Source organism: Grammomys surdaster, unplaced genomic scaffold (genome assembly GCF_004785775.1).
Source record: "Grammomys surdaster isolate TR1022 unplaced genomic scaffold, NIH_TR_1.0 362, whole genome shotgun sequence".
NCBI lineage: Eukaryota > Metazoa > Chordata > Mammalia > Rodentia > Muridae > Grammomys > Grammomys surdaster.
The window spans coordinates 3240005-3256375 of record NW_021604781.1 but is presented as its reverse complement, the minus strand read 5'-3'; the positions used below and the strand labels follow the sequence as shown (position 1 = coordinate 3256375).

Sequence of the window (16371 nt, the reverse complement as noted above, 5' to 3'; positions counted from 1 at the left end):
TCAGATGTGAACGGGCCATGAAGTCAAGAGTGAAGGATCATTTGGATTCTGAGGAATTTGCTATTATCAGCTGGCAAATGGACCTTTTTCTCCAGGCTCTGGTCAGAGACCAAAAAAGGGCAGCTGACTGGTGTTTGTGTTCCCCCAAGAGTGTTAGGGACGCACGCGTGTGCCAGTTCCTCATCTTTTGCTAAGTGGCCCTAAGCTTGCAAGGTATCCCTCCTGTCTGATCAAAAACAGCATCTGGGACACGTTCAGCCATTCAACAGCCAGCTAGGGCAGCATGTGACACGTTCAGCCATTCAACAGCCAGCGAGGGCAGCACGTGACACGTTCAGCCATTCAACAGCCAGCGAGGGCAGCACGTGACACGTTCAGCCATTCAACAGCCAGCTAGGGCAGCACGTGACACGTTCGGCCATTCAACAGCCAGCGAGGGCAGCACGTGACACGTTCAGCCATTCAACAGCCAGCTAGGGCAGCACGTGACACGTTCGGCCATTCAACAGCCAGCGAGGGCAGCACGTGGCTCCCTCAGTCAATTAATCACCTCATCTGACTAGTGTGACCAGAAGCAAGTTGGGTTGTCGCTGTACCTCAGCCTCCTTCATCAGAGATGGCAGCTACAACATAGTCTAATTGCCTCCCCGGACACAATCACAGCAGTAAAGACAGCTAATAGATTTTTGTCTTTTTTTTTTTTTAATCTGGAAGCAAGAGTATTGTTTGTTTTAAGGGCCAGATGAAGCTATGAAAAGAACTAATGGCTGAGGAAGTCTCACTTAATCTTCTTAATTAGAGGGGGCCCATAGAAGAGCATCACATCCTATCTAATGCGATGGACGAAAGCTGCCCGCCCTAGGAATGTGAGACACGCAGAGGCGCCACAGAGCAACAAAAAGAACACACTTAAGGGTTTCTGACAGCTCACGTGGCACAGTGGCGACCCTGGGACCCGAGAGGAAGTCACTGAGATGCATATTAAAAATCAGGGGTCTTTTTCCTACTCACATGTTTCAAATGGTGTCAACATATATTACTTCCTGGAGCCTATAAAAAAAATTAAATTCTTTTCGCTACGTTCTGAGAATTTTCTAATCTGTTTCTGTCGGAATCCAGGCAAATTCGGTAGCAGCGTTGCTCTTTCGTGGTTAGGGATACAAGTAAAAAAGTTTAAGCTATTCAAACTCGGTCTTGTTATCAATCCATTGTGGTGACATAAAATATGAATTCCGCATGCATTAACCCTTGACATTCTGTCTTCTTCCACAGAGGTGATGGGAGGTCATGAACCAGGTAACAGTAAGGCCCACTCTCAGTTTTTAAAAAATATACTTTCTTGTTTGTTTTATTTTTCTTCCCCTTCACTGCAATTTGGCCTTTGTTCCTTCAAGGTCTTCTACCCCAGAGAACAGGAAAAAAGGAACACCAGTCCCAATCTGTGAATTCTGTTCAGACAGTAATTCCATCTGCCTAGGCCCCACCCAGTGTGTGTTGCGGGTCTCACACAGCTCCTTGCTATCCTTCCTTGTTGCTTCTGAAAAGGAAAAATCTACCTGTGCAGCTCCTGTCCAACTTCCAACTGACCTTGAGCATGGTCAGGCATCAACATAAAAAGCGAAGACAATTTATCAACTGAGGTCTGAAATATAGCCAAGTATAGAGCCCCAGTCCGGCCTCCTGGCTCAATGGAGTAGCACCGGAGGCTCCCTAAGGGAAAGCTACTACCTCCTGACCAAAAGAATGGAGCGTACCTGAGGCAGGAGAGAAGGCCCGGGGTGGGGGTAGGGGGGTGTTATAACTCTGGTTGTTCTTGCCTGTGTTCAGCTCCCAGCACCCACACAGCGGCTTACATCATCCTAACTCCAGTTTCAGGGGACCTGATGCCCTCTTCTGACCTCCACAGGCACAGGGCATGTGCTCGGTCCACAAACAAATGCCTCTACGCCTAAAATAAATAAGTAAATCATGGATCTATCTCTGAGTGGAGACATGCCATTGCCTCCTCTGATTGGACAGGTACAGACCAACTCTCAGGAAAGCAGGTTCAATCTTTCCCAGAATTCCTGCCCCCCCCCATCCCCCGTGCCTCCCTAGAAGTTTCTGCTGGGTGTGTCCATCCTCAGAAAAGTGACTTATCCTTACCTACTTACTGTTCTCCTTTTTCCAGATGCTGGCCGGAGCCCAAGTATGCTTTCTCTGGGACTCTGGATGTCTCCGGCTTTTCTTAAAGCCCTGTGTCTCCATGCCTGCTTAACTCAAACCCATGGACTCCTTCATGTGGGCCATGTCCCACATCTGGGCAGCTGTCAAGACTTATGGTTTCCCTGCTTCAGAGTGTTTCTTTTAAACTCTAATTAAGTTGCCTTGAAGTTTCTATTTAAGTCTGTTCTTAATGGTTTTTTTTTTTTTTAATGAGACTAAGAATCCCAAGAGGTGACCCTGATTACCCTGATAACATTCGGTGATTGTAGCAAGGCTCCCCACATTTCAGTTAACAAGAGGCCATGGAATGTGGGTCTGCTGGGTACTGTTCTCCCCAGCACTCTCTACAAAATCAAGGGGATCACAGTACTGCCATAGCATGAGGAATGGTCCAGTTATGATTAGATTGGTTGTTTACACACACACACACACACAATGTCAGGCACATGGTACTGTCAGCCACTAATAGGATAACTGATCAGTTTTCTTGGGCCAACTGGTGTTTGGATTAGGCTTTTTTAACAAGCTATTTTATTATCTTTAATTTGTGTGTGTGTGTGTGTGTGTGTGTAAGTGCACATGAGAGCCAGAGGTGTCAGATCCCCTGGAGTTGGAGTTAGATGTGATTGTGAACTGACTGACTTGGAAGCTGGGAACCGAACACAGGTCCTCTGGGAGAGAAGTGCGTGTTTTTAACCCGAGTCATCTCTCCCGTGCTAGACTAGAGTTTCAAAGGAGACTGTGGAGCCCAGTGGGCAGGCAGGCTTTGTGTCCACCCAGCAAAAAGAGGAACCAATCTAAAAAGCAGCCGTCTTCACTAATGAGTGCAGGAAAGTTTAAGGACAGGCTGCAGAAACCCGCACTGGAAAGCTTCAGACCCCCGCTAGGACTCAAGTCCCAGTCACCTCAGATCTGAGATGAATGCTTGAGATTTTGTGATTTTAAAAAATGTTTAAACTCTGTATTCAACTATAAAAGCATTTCATAGATATCTCTTTTTAAGTTTTCATCTTAAACTTAAAGAAATAAAGAAACCAAATTATTCAATGTTCCTTGGTCAAAATGAACAGACATTTATGTAGATTGTGAAAAATGCAACAAGTTGAACCTTTAATTTTTCATTTCATTATCATCTGAAAATTGTGTTCCTCCTGTCTACATTAGTAACATCAATGTTGCAAAAATAATCACTATTCTGAGAACAGCTTCAAGATCAACTAAGTCAATGTAAATATTTTTCCTGTAAAGAAAAAAAGAAAAGAAAATCTAGTGCATTTTCCTACCACCTTTTTAAAAAACATTTAAAGATTTATTTTTACTATATGACTGTGCATGGTGTGTGTGCAGTGCCCGTGGAGGCCAGACGAGGGCACCAGAACCCCTGGAACTGGAGTTACACAGTTGTGAGCCACTATGTGGGTGTTGAAGACTGAACACAGGTCCTCTGCAACAGCAGCCAGTGCCCTTAATGTCTCCAGCCCCTCAAAGATATTTTCCAAAGTCACCCCAAAAAAAGCCCTGCCTGATATTAAATTTAGGTTAAATTTATAATAAATAAAAATCTTATTTAAATGTCTTCATTGACTCTTAACTGTAGGCCCCCTTGTATAATAAATACATAGATTTAGTTAGTCACCTTTAATAGGATTTGGGATTTGACATGACCAATCTGGTCAAACCTAGCAACATATGATTAACTCCACTTTTACTGGGTTTTAATTGCTGATATGTCATAGGTGACCCTATAAATTCAAATTGGAATAGTCTTTTGTTTTAAAATATCTTCTCCCTTAAAATATAACCTATTCAGACTGTGCTACTACATAAAATACACACACAAATCTCCCAGCACCCTAATCCCAGGACCATGCCAGCTGCGTTAGGAAGCTCCCTATGTTCAGGCCACGCCCTGTGAGAACGGTCTTCACAAGGAAAAACAGAAATGCTAAATGGAGACCATTACAAAAAAACGTCCAGCTCTGAGCATCAGCAGAGTGCTGATTCAAATGAGATGGAAAAAGAGGAATTGTGCCCATTTACAGCAGGACGGGCCTTTTCTTTTAACATTATCCCTGTACCTAACAAACTTCTTTCTATAAGGAGACACCAGAAATCTGCAGCCCGGCATTTCTGTAAGTCACGCCACTGTCTCTAAGGTGACTTTTTTCTCTTTTCCAATACAAACATTCAATGAGCAAACCTGTGACTCTTCATTAAAAAGTACCAATGTGTGCACAGGACATAAATGTAAAAGGGGATTGTCTTTGTTGGTATTGTATTTCTTTGGAAACCCCGCTGGTGGTTTCCATACAGCAGGACCCTTTACGGACCAGACTTTTGCCCACACACCATTTCCGAGGCTGCCACAGCGGAGTCTACCATTTTCAATTTAAGGCGCTGATCTCAACAGTCTTCAGAAGAGCTATGGCTACTATAAAATCACCTCTCCTAAGTGATCTTGGGGATTGGCGTGGCCCAGCGAGGAACCCTGGTCAAACAGCGTCTTTCCCCACAAGCATCATCTCTCGTCTTGAATTTGCACCTGGCTTGCATTGTTTCAAAAGACATTTGGGATCTCAAAAGTTCAAGGAAAGTAAAAAGCCCCAAACATACTTCTGTCAGCATGAAATTTCTTGCATGTTTTGACTGCAACAAAAATCTCCTCCTTCTTTACTGGTATTCCCTAAAAGGTGGGAGTAGGGGAGAGAAAGAAAAAAAAAAACTGTTACATACATTTGCAGTATTACCCAGACTTCATGCCCACAGTAGATCTTAAATATAAAATTAAGCAATGCCATAGATATCTATTTCCATGGTAGTTTTAGGGATGAGAGAGGATGTGTAGGAAAACTGATAGTGTAGGCTCTGGAGTCAGGCAGCACAGAACCTGCCTCCCAGCTCGGCCCTGGAGCTATGTGAGTCCAGCCCTGAACCTATCTCCCTCCCAAGCCTAAACTTTCATCCCAGCTCAGCCTTGGACTTGAATCCTAGCTCAGCCCTGCACCGTACCCCAGCTCAGCCCTGCACCCGTACCCCAGCTCAGCCCTGCACCGTACCCCAGCTCAGCCCTGCACCGTACCCCAGCTCAGCCCTGCACCGTACCCCAGCTCAGCCCTGCACCCGTACCCCAGCTCAGGCCTGCACCCGTACCCCAGCTCAGGCCTGCACCCGTACCCCAGCTCAGCCCTGCACCCGTACCCCAGCTCAGGCCTGCACCCGTACCCCAGCTCAGCAGTTACAGACTATGAGTTACATACTAACAAGTCCCTTCCACTCTCTGGGCTGCCCTGATGATTGAGAGATCAGGACTGACAGTCACCAGAAGGCTGCTGTCGTGGCTAACTTACTAAGCACGTGGTGGGTAACTAACAAATATGAGTCACTGTCTATACACGTGCTCAGCTAGCGGAGACTTTGACAAAGGGAGAAGAACAGAAGATGACCTCATGCAAGCGGGAGATGTCTGCTTCTCTGGGTCTGGCCACATGTGGAGCTGGAAGTCATACATGACTCTTTACTGTTTACTTGAGTCTAGGCTACGGATATTCTGTCCTCTGCTTCAAACCCTTGGTGGGAGGAAGCTCACACAGGCTGAAGGCGGCACAGAGGGATTTGATGTCAGGGTACACCTTCAGCTCCTCCCTCGGGTCAGCTCTGACCCTACTTACTGGTTATACTTTTTGTCGACTTTACAGAAACTAGAGTCACTTGGGAAGTCGGCCTCTCAATTGAGGGTTTGCTTCCATCAGCCTGGAGTGGGACACTCTCTCCCTTAAACACTGATGTAGGGCTCAGCCCACTATGGGCGGCATCACTCCTGGGCAAGTGACCCTGGTTTGTATTTAAAAGCTGGCTGAGAAAGCCATGGAGAGCAAGCCAGTAAGCCGAGTCCCTTCACGGTCTCTGCTTCAGTGCCTGCCTCCAGTGCCTGCCCTGACTTCCTTCCGTGGTGGACTGTGATGGGGATGGGGAAGCCAAGTAAACCCTTCCCTCCCCCACTTTCCTTTATTCAGTTTGTCACAGCAACAATAAGCAAACTAGAACACCCCTTCTTTACGTCTCCTTATATGACTGTGATAAGAGTCACAGTGATGCCACCGCTTAGAGGTTGAGTTTGGTTCATACCGGTGTACTTATTACTCAAGATACCAAGAGCGTGGCAAAGCAAATAGGGTTTAGGTCTAGAAAGATTGGTTGTCCATTGGGAACTGCAAATATTACAAGTCCCTCTATTGTCACACTATAAGGTGTGTGTGTGTGTGTGTGTGTGTGTGCAGTGTGTGTACATGTGCATGTAGTGTATTGTGTACAGTGTGTGAACATGTGTATGCAGTATGTGTGTGTGCAGTGTGTGTATGCAGTGTGTGTATATGTGTGTAGTATGTGTGTATGTGTGCAATGTGTGTTTAAGATGGCACACACAATAACTGACCTGAGAACAACACACACTATATGAGGTTATAGAATATATTTCATTTATGAGGAGAAAAAAATAAAAACAAAAAAAACGAAAGGTCTATGATCTAGTAAGCTTCAGAGCCTTCAGGGTCATAGTGGGAACGGAACATAGATCTGCCATGAAGATTTCATGTCTGTCCCGGGAGATTCTGAATTGTGCCAGGTGAGACCAAAAGCAAGATCACCTGCTGAGGGGTGAGGGGTGGGGGGGCGCAGGCCCATGGGCAGGCCTTGTGTGTCACAGGAAATGGCTGCACTAGCCTTTCTAAGGAATGAAACCAAGTGCCTATCACCTCGGGCCGCTCCTTCAGTGGACCTAGGCAGAACTTCCCTTCCTTGGCTTCTTAATCTGGAAAGGCCATGGCTAAGTAGTTACAACTGTGGTCTTTCTCTGAATTTCCAGAACATCTGGAGATCCTCAAGTAAAGCCAGGATGTGCAGATTAGTTTACTTCCTTATTCTTAAAATGCAAAGCATATATAAAAGACTGTGACACGGTTGTGAGCAGTGGTGGGAGAGCACATCACTGCTAATGTGGCACTGGAGATGGGGGAGGGAGGGAGGAGGGAGGGAGGGAGGAGGGAGGGAGGAGGGAGGAGGGAGGGAGGAAGGAGGGGTATTCAGAGGGAAGGAAGGGAAGGGAGGGAGGGGGAGGGGGAGGAAGGGAGGAAGAATGGATGGTGGAGGGAAGGGGAGGGATTGAGGGAGGGGGAGAGGGAGGGAGGAGGAGGGGAAGGGTAGGGAGAGAGGGAGGGGGACTTGGAAGGAGAAGGGAGGGAAGAGGGGAGAGAGGGAAGGGCAGAAAGAAAAGAGCAGAGGGGAAAGACAGGAAGCAGGGTATAAGGACAGAGGGGCAGGCCTTACACAACAAAGGCCCTACTCAGCGCACATACTCTTTCTGGCCACTGCACTCCTCCTTTTCCTGCCCACAAACCCTGTCACACACACACCAGCTTTCCCTGAGACAGTCTCTTTGGGAGACAATGCTTTCTGCTTCCTGGTGCTCCACACTAACCCTCCCGGGACCCACTTGTTTCCCTCTAGCTCTTCTCTCCCGGGCTCTGGCTTCTGAGTGGTTAGCAGACTTAGGTCCAGGAACACTGACTCTCCGTGCATCCCTCTAGATACGGAAGACGGGAATAGCAACAGTACTTACCTAGAAGGCATAAGGCATATGGCTGCGGCCTGGCTTGGAGCAAAAGCTGGCTTATGTTTAAATACATAAATTACCGGGATAATGTTATGTCCACAAGTAAATGTTCCGCACACAATATGTACATCCTCCTCTGGTCCAGGAGGAAGCTGTTCTCACTTACACAGAGCGGCAGGAAAGAATAGAACGTGGTGACACAACGGGGGTCCACGTCTTCCGTACAAAACTCAGGCACAGGGGTGAGGGCCGGTCCTCCACCTTTGTCCCAGATGTAGAGGGCAATCTAGCTCGAGATAAGACAGTGGTGCAGAGGACAGAGCTAAGAGAAAGCCACAGATATAAAAATGTCCCAGGGAGCAGCGGGACACAAATCCTAGAAACTGTGTTAGGTTGAACTGTGTCGATATATTAATATTCAACAGAAACTTTCCTCAGTTTTTTTAAAAAATGGTACCACCACATAGATTGAGCTGATGCTTCATAAGTTATAAACAGTTAACCATGAATCAATATTCATACATGCAAACAAAAAATTCCAGAGATGACAAAAAACAAACAAACAAAAACCACTAAAGTGCTTTGAGGTAAAACCACTAAAGTGCACAGAAAGTAACACAAGGAATGAGACCTCAGCTCCATTCCCAGAGTCACCAGCGGTGACCTGGAAACACTGTGTTGCTTTGAATGAGAACAGTCCACACAGGTTCCTATGTCTGGATGCTTGCTCCCTAGTTGGTGGAACTGCTTGAGAAGGATTAGGAGGTGTGGCCTTGCTGGAGACAAGCTCCTGGAGTCTGCCTGTTTCTGCCTCCCAGCATTGGAATTGCCTGCTATCCCAGGCATTTCCTGTGAGTGCAGGATCTGAACTCAGAGATACTCACACTAATACAATGAGCATATTACCAACTGAGCCACCCGCCCAGCCTGAAAAGAGAAAATGTATTTTTTTTAAAGTAAGTTGAAGTTCAAAAAAAAAAGTTTTAAATTATCTGCAATAGAGGAACTCTCACAGATAATTATGACACATGTCCAAAATGTTCACAGAAACAATCACTATCACAGTGTAAACCAGGAGCCAAGCAGACACTCACAATCAAGAGAGAATAATAATTAATACAAGAGACCACTATTTGAGCTAGAGAGGTGACTCAGCAGCTATGACCACTTTCTGCACTGGCAGAGTACTGGGGGTCGGTTTCCATCACCCAACAGTGACTTAGAACTGCCTGTAGCTCCATTCCAGGGGATCTGATGCCCCCTTCTGGTCACTGTGGGTACTGCACATACACAGTTACACATGCATACACACAGGTTTTTTTTTAGGGGGGGGGAGGGGACAGACATGGGAAGATTTGAAGATGAGTATGATCAGGGTGCATAATGTAAGAGTCCCAAACAATCAATTAAAATTTCATTTTGGCATGCTTTTAAACACTCACCTCCAGACCCATCTACCTACCTAAAAAAGCAAAGACTCATGAATCATGAGACTCAACCTTCCCCTACCCCCAATCCTTCTCCACCTACTTTGGTGAAACTATCTCAGTGGGGAGAACATGAAGGGATGTGGGGAAAGGCACTATTATGGGATATAAAATAGAAGACACAACATCTGCATCAAAATACATGACTATTTTCCTTTGTTACAGAGTCGGTGGCAACAGTCATGACTGTCCTAGCAACCACTGAGCTCAACTTACCGACGATTTATCACTAAGCCCTAATCAATCAATCATGACCTACCTCGTGCTTTAAATCAATTGTGAAGTCAGACTTCAGCGGCTCGCTCTTCAATCTCTTGTTAAGCCTGGAAACAGAGACAGTCCTTTGTTTGTTTGCTTGTTTGTTTTTAGAGCAAAAGAACTGTCAAACAACAGCAACAGGTTCATGAAAATTTCTAATAACTGAACAAAATATAAATTTTAAGATAAAAGTACATGGCTTGGAAGGAAGACAAAAAGATTCTCCCATGGTTCCTTTCTCACCCAGAAGAAAGACCCACACTACTGGGAAGTTCTGCATTAACCAGCATCTAGAGTCTTAAGCCCCCCCCCCCCCCCCCCCGTGCTCCCTGGAGCACACCCCTCCCACACATGCCTCCGCCAGTCCTCTACACCCAGTTTTAACTTTTTGTTTTCAAGACTAAGCCGAGAAACCTTTCCTAGAAAGCTGCTCTTCACTAGCCTGTCAGAACAAACACATCAAAGAAAAGAGAGTCTTCCTTTTGGCAAAATTAGAGCAAGAGCAAGCCTAAATGAATTCCCTACCCCTCCTCCTGTGCCTTCTGTCTGTCTCTAACAAAGGGCTTATTCTACATTTAGTCAACATTGTGTAGGAGCAGAATGGAGAACATCTTGTCTTAACCAATTTTTTAAATTCTTATTTATTTTATTTATATGGACATGGCCTACATGTATGTGAGCCACTTGCATGCAGTACCCACAGAGGCCAGAAGAGGGTGCTGAATCCCTTGGACCTGGAGTCAAACATGGTTATAAAATGCTTGTGGGTGCTGGGAACCAAACCAGGGTCTGCTGGAAGAGCAACCAGTGCTCTTAACCACTGAGCCATCTCTCCAGCCCCTTAATCAAATTTTTTCCAGAGTTTATAAGGGAAGAATTTACTGACCCAGAATAGCATTCAAAATCATAAACAAATGTTATCATCCTATTCACATGGTGTTTCCAACCTTTACGGTGAATAAATAGCTGTTCTCTTTAAGGTTGCTAACTATTGGCTGCTTTCAACGAGTGATCACTACAGTTGCTGCGTGCACGCTCGAATCGCACACACATACACACACACATACACACACACAAACAGAGGGAGAGATTTAATAATAACTGTTTAACAAATCTTGCCACCAATATTTGCTATACTAGATGGAGTTTATTATCCTTTTTTTAAAATTCCTTATCTACATGGTGGGGGAGGGACAAAATATAGTCTAAAAGACCAGATTTTGAATTTGTTACTATGGCAAAGTCCACATTTAAAAAAAAAAAAAAAACAACTTGGTTGTGTTTGCAGGCAGAAAAAAAAGTGGGAGGGAGGGAAGAGGGAGGGAAGGAGGGAGGGAAGGAGGGAGGGAGGGGAAAGACCATGATTACTGACTAAAGCTCTCATTTGTTGGTCGCTACTCAGTGTGGCAAGGAGCAGATGTCACTGGATGCCACAGTCACCTGGCGCTGTCTTTCCAGCATTACAGGGGACATGCTTGCAGCTTTCTGAATTCCACGGCTCTACATCCAGCAGCCATAGTTCACTGCAGCGTCTGATGAATATCTGTGGCCCTTACATCTCTATGTTGACCAGAGTCAACTCCTCTTAGGAGGATGGGAGGTCAGTAGACATCATCCAGGGGTTTGTAACTTCACAAAAGAAGTCTGGGGGAGCTATGCATTCTTCAGAGATCACAGAGAAGAAGTGTTAGCACTAAACAAGAGGGTGGCCTGTACCAGCTACTGAAACTACAAATTCCTTCATCTTGACATTTCCCAGGCTCCAAACCCTCGGGCATACACCTTCCTTGCTTATAAATGAGCCGGCTTGCAGTATTTTGTTATAGCAGGCCAGACTAAGACATCTACACACCCAGCTACCACAGGGAAACCCTCAGGTTCTCTTCTATCCCAGCAGGAACCATGCTTAAGCTGAGGAGATGGGAGATGCTACAGAGGCTGCACCCGGCTGTCTCCCTCATCAACAGATGAGTTCAGTGGGTTCCATATACCCACAGGCACACATGTGCAAACACACCAACACACACTCATAGGTACACAGTATATATGTGCAAAACCTTTTTAAAAGCATAAATAATTGAGACCCATGCCATGAGAGGGAGCCCACCCCTGATACTGCCCAGAGGGCCAGGAGCCAGATCCTGGATAGCCCACAGACCCAGGAGAGAACAAAACACAAACAGAAAAAAATAAAGTCAATGAAATGATTCCTAATGATTGGTGTCTGGCCCAATTGTCATCGGAGAGGCTTCACCTAGCAACCGATAAAAACAGATGCAGAGACTCACAGTCAGACGTTAGGTAGAGCTTTAGGGATCCCAGGAAGAGGAGGAGGAAGGATTGTAAGGGCCAGAGGGGTCAAGGACATCATTAAAAACAACAACAACAACCACAGAATCAACTAACCTGAGCCCACAGGGGCTCACAGAGACTGAACCGCCAACCAAAGAGCCTGCATGGGACTGACCTAGGCCCTCCACACATTAGAACACGTTAGAATGAGGCAAAACATCTGACAAGGTGCCAAGGGGGACAAGAGTGAGGCTCCTGAACGGGAATACCAACGGGAAACATCCCATCAGGTCATCAAAATACTGTAAAATGTAGCACGTTTAATTTTAGAGTCAAGCCAGCAAAAAGCCTGCATGTTTTAAAGAGACAAGAGGCTCTGAGAACAGATATCAGATACTTAAGGAGACTTAGTTATATTAGTTTCACCTAAAAATGGTAAATTTGCTGTGTATGCTAGTCATTTAATTTCTTTTCTTAAGATTTTATTTTATGTATATGAGCACACTGTGGCTGTCCTCAGCCACACCAGAAGAGGGCATCAGGCCCCATTACGGATCGCTGTGAGCCACCAAGTGGTTGCTAAGAACTGAACTCAGGACCTCTGGAAGAGCAGTCAGTGCTCTTAACCACTGAGCCATCTCTCCAGCCCCTCTTGTGGGACTCCTAACAAGGGGAGCAGGGGCTGTCTCTGACTCTGTTGCCTGCCTTTGGGACCCTTTCCCCCTACTGGGCTGCCTGGTGTAGCCTTTGATAGGAGAGGAGGTGCCCAGTCTCTCTGAAACTTGGTATGGCACGGCTGGTTGGTATCCATGGAGACCTGTCCTTTTCTGAAAAGCTGGGGGGAAGGGAGGCTGGGAGGACAAGAAGGGGAAGAAACTGCAATGGGTGTCTTATTTTACATTTTAAAACTCTATAGTAAAAGTAAGCTTTGCAAATAAAACCTCATAATTATGTACTGTAATAATTTCAAAATGCTTAGAAGAAAGGAGTGTGGACGCTCTCACCACAAATGATAATCAAGTTTGAGAAGACAAATGTGCACTCCCTGATTCATACATTTCTTTGTACTTTATGTGTGTGAGCGTTTGAGTACATCGATGTGAGCATATCGTGTGTGTGTGTGTGTGTGTGTGTGTGTGTGTGTGTGTGTGCAGTGAGGGCCCACAGAGGCCAGAAGATGGCACTGGATCCCCGGAAACTGAAGCTAGAGATGGTTGTGAGCCTCCACGTGTGTGCTGGCAATCAAACCTAGATCCTTTGTAAGAGCAGCCAGTGTTCTCAACCTCCAAGGCCTCTCCTCAGCCTCTGCATACCCTGACTGAAACAGCCTTACGTGTACTGAAACACCTTGTGGTCCTCACTAGAGTGTATAATGGTGTGCACCACTTAGCAACTAAATTTAACTTAAAAGCTCTAGGCCGAGAGCTTATCTTGTGTGAAGTTCAAAAAGTTCCTAGAATTTCCCAGAAGACCCCCCAAAAGACAGAGAAACATGGTGCCCAATGTCTGCTCTCGATGCTGTCTGCTCTTCACAACTCGGTAGTGGCCAACAAACGACAATTTAAATTAAAATTGTGCAGACTGGGTAATCGCTCTGCCACTGAGTTATGTCCCTGAGGCAGCTGTGCCATCGATACTGGGACAGAGCATAGTTACAGTGTACAAAACTACCACACGTGACCCGAGTCACACAGGTGTTTAGGACAGCTGTGAATTCATATGGCGAATGTCCAACCACCACGGCCCACCTCTGATGATACAAAGGCTGCATTTTCCAGCCTTCCATCGTCCAAAGAAAAACAAGGTGCATAATTAAGGCAAGCTAACAAAAATCTGAAAATGACATATTTCTCCTCAGCTGAACTAGGTCAGCTTCACTCTTCTTACAGCTGGGGGAGGGGGGAAGGGGGGCACGATGCAGCTATGCATAGGACAGATACCACTGACTACCCAGAGAGCTTTCAGGAGTGGCCTGAGCTGCATCTGCATATTCATTCCCTTAATTAGCATTCTCTCTGTAGGAGGAGCTAAGGTGGGAGGAGTTAGGAGAGGAAGAGGAGGAGCTAGAGAGAGCAGAAATGTAGGAGGATGGAAAGCCATGCAGGTATGGAAAGCAGTGTGGGTAACTACTTTTATTTAGGTTAGCTAATTGGGAAACAACCCTCTTTGTATGGGCATATTGTTATTGAGCTTTACCAAACATATAAAGTCTTTGATTAATCTTTAAGCATTAGAGTCTCATTTTTTCTACCAGGCTCGCATGGATGGCGGGATGGTCTGGGCAATGCCCAGCCTTGTGGAGACAGCATGGAAGATTGGCAGAGCCATCTCCCACGCTGGCATCTAGTGGGTGACAGGGCTGGTGTTTCTGGCTGGCCATTTCTAGCTGCTGTGTGCATGTGGCCTCCGGCAGAGAAACATGGCACTAAGCTAGGCAGAGCCACTGCAGCTTAGATAGTCGGCCTGACTGGAAGCCACTTTTAAGTAGTTACTTCAACACTTCTCCAATCCCCGCAAATCACATGATTCCTCCAAGTTCTCTGGCCCTTTGGTCTCCTCTCTTAGTCTGATGACTTATTAGTCACTTCATTTTGCCAGAAACTCCTAGGAAGTAGAAAGAGGTCTGTCTGTAGGACTTTGTAAGGGACAGTGCTGAGGTAAAAACGTCCTGTCTGGCTCTCTGTCACTTTTTCCCATTCCTTCAGACCACCTCTGGCTGAAGACACATCCAAGAATCAATGAGCCATCAGTTTCCAAAATCAGTGAAATATCACACACTCCCCAAAATGTCTACTGAATTCTTACTTATTCACAAGCGGCATGCTAAGAGCCCAGCCAGCAGCGAAGTCGGGATACTTAAAGACTGTTGGGTTCTCAGAGAAGGCGTAATGGTGGATAATTGTTGATTCTTCATCGTACAGTGCTTTTCCTAAAAACCATTCCTGTTAAATGCAAAGATAAAATGAAATTCTTGAAAAGCCACTTAATTGTAAGGCCAAAAGCAAAGTTGCAGCAGCAGAATTAGTCAACTAAATATCTTGGGAGATAAAGTTAACATAAATTATGTTTCTGTAGAATCCAAATGAAAATATAATTAACATGAATATAATAATAAACCTAACACAATCTTTATAGTTAAGAAGTAACTCAAGATCAGATCAATGGTGTAAACAAAACACTAGCTATCATTACACCATAATATAAGATTTTGTTTTAATTTTCAAAAACCCTCTTATTGCCTAAATTTTTATATGTGCAGATAGATGTGTGCCATAAACATAAGAATTTTTCTTAATTTTAAATTGTGTGTGTGTGTGTGTGTGTGTGTGTGTGTAAGAGAGCAGTTGTGGGTCCTAGCATTGAAACTTAAGACAGTCAGGCTTGGCTACAGGTGCCTTTACCCCTTTCTCCAGTCTGAAGGGTATTTTTATAGAATACTCCATATAAGAATATTAAGACGAAGGAAACTATTGAGTTTCTTATAAAAGACTTACTTGTTTATATTTTATGGGAATAAGGTTTTTGCCTGCATGCATGCAGTGGCTAAAAGGCGGCATAAGATCTCCTGGAATTGGAGTTACAGATGCCTGTAAGGCACCATGTGGATGCCGAGATTCAAACACAGGTCCTTTGTAAGAGCAGCCAGCGCTCTTAACCCCTGAGCCATCTCTCCAGCTCCAACCACAGAGGTTTAAAATAAATCTTTGAAAAGTTCCTTCTAGAGTTATATTCATTCATTCGTTCGCTCAATATTTATCAAAAGCCTATAACGTTCAGGGATGCAGCTTGTACAATGGGGGTGGGGGGATAGAAACTAAAGGAGGTGCAACAACCGATCCGGGGTTGGGGGTTGAGGAAGCCTGTCCTAGAAAGAAAGAAAAACCTCTTAAGACAAACAACAGCGGTGAGATAATATCAAGAAGCTCACGGTGGGGGGAATAAAACCGAATCTGAGGAAGAACAGTAAATGCAGTTAGTGCACCGAAGTCCCCGCGACGGAAGAACTAAAATCATCAATGGTAAGGAAATCCCACGTGTCTGGCACACAGTAGGTGCAGGGGAACCTGATAGGAAAAGAGGCAAATGGACCAGATTGGGCTTCTCGTACTGCAGGAATATTATCTGTGTTCAAAGTGCAATGAAAAACATCCAGCCACCACAGGACGGTCTGGCTCAGACACCCAGAGCCACCGAGAAAAAGCAAACACAAGAAAAACACAGAACGGCTGCTGGAAGATATCAGGAAACAATGGAAGGAGGGACCGGAAGGGCCGATCCCAGACCCGGAAGTTCCCCTCTTCCAACCTCCCCATCCCTTCTCACGGAGCTTTCAGCACCTGAACCTTCTGGGCCAACACTGACGCAAAACATATCATCATACTTTATCTCCTAATTACAGTGTCCAGCTATTATAAAGCACATAGGACTGCCTATTCATATTTTTATTGAGGTCATAAACTATCTGAAGGAAGAACTCAACGGAGACTCTGGAAAGAGCCATACATCTTCCTCTATAATGGC

At 45.4% G+C, this 16371-nt stretch overlaps 1 protein-coding gene across 1 annotated transcript in view; it reads right to left on the bottom strand.

Moving 5' to 3' along the window:
- Positions 1 to 16371, bottom strand: part of B3glct (beta 3-glucosyltransferase) — an 84047-nt gene that overhangs the window by 16866 nt on the left and 50810 nt on the right. The window contains exons 7-10 of the mRNA XM_028779760.1: positions 14656 to 14792; positions 9560 to 9623; positions 7980 to 8099; positions 4819 to 4888 (exon numbers count right to left, since the gene is read on the bottom strand). Of these exons, the coding sequence (XP_028635593.1) occupies positions 4819 to 4888; positions 7980 to 8099; positions 9560 to 9623; positions 14656 to 14792 (391 nt within the window). The remainder of the gene's footprint in view (positions 1 to 4818; positions 4889 to 7979; positions 8100 to 9559; positions 9624 to 14655; positions 14793 to 16371) is intronic.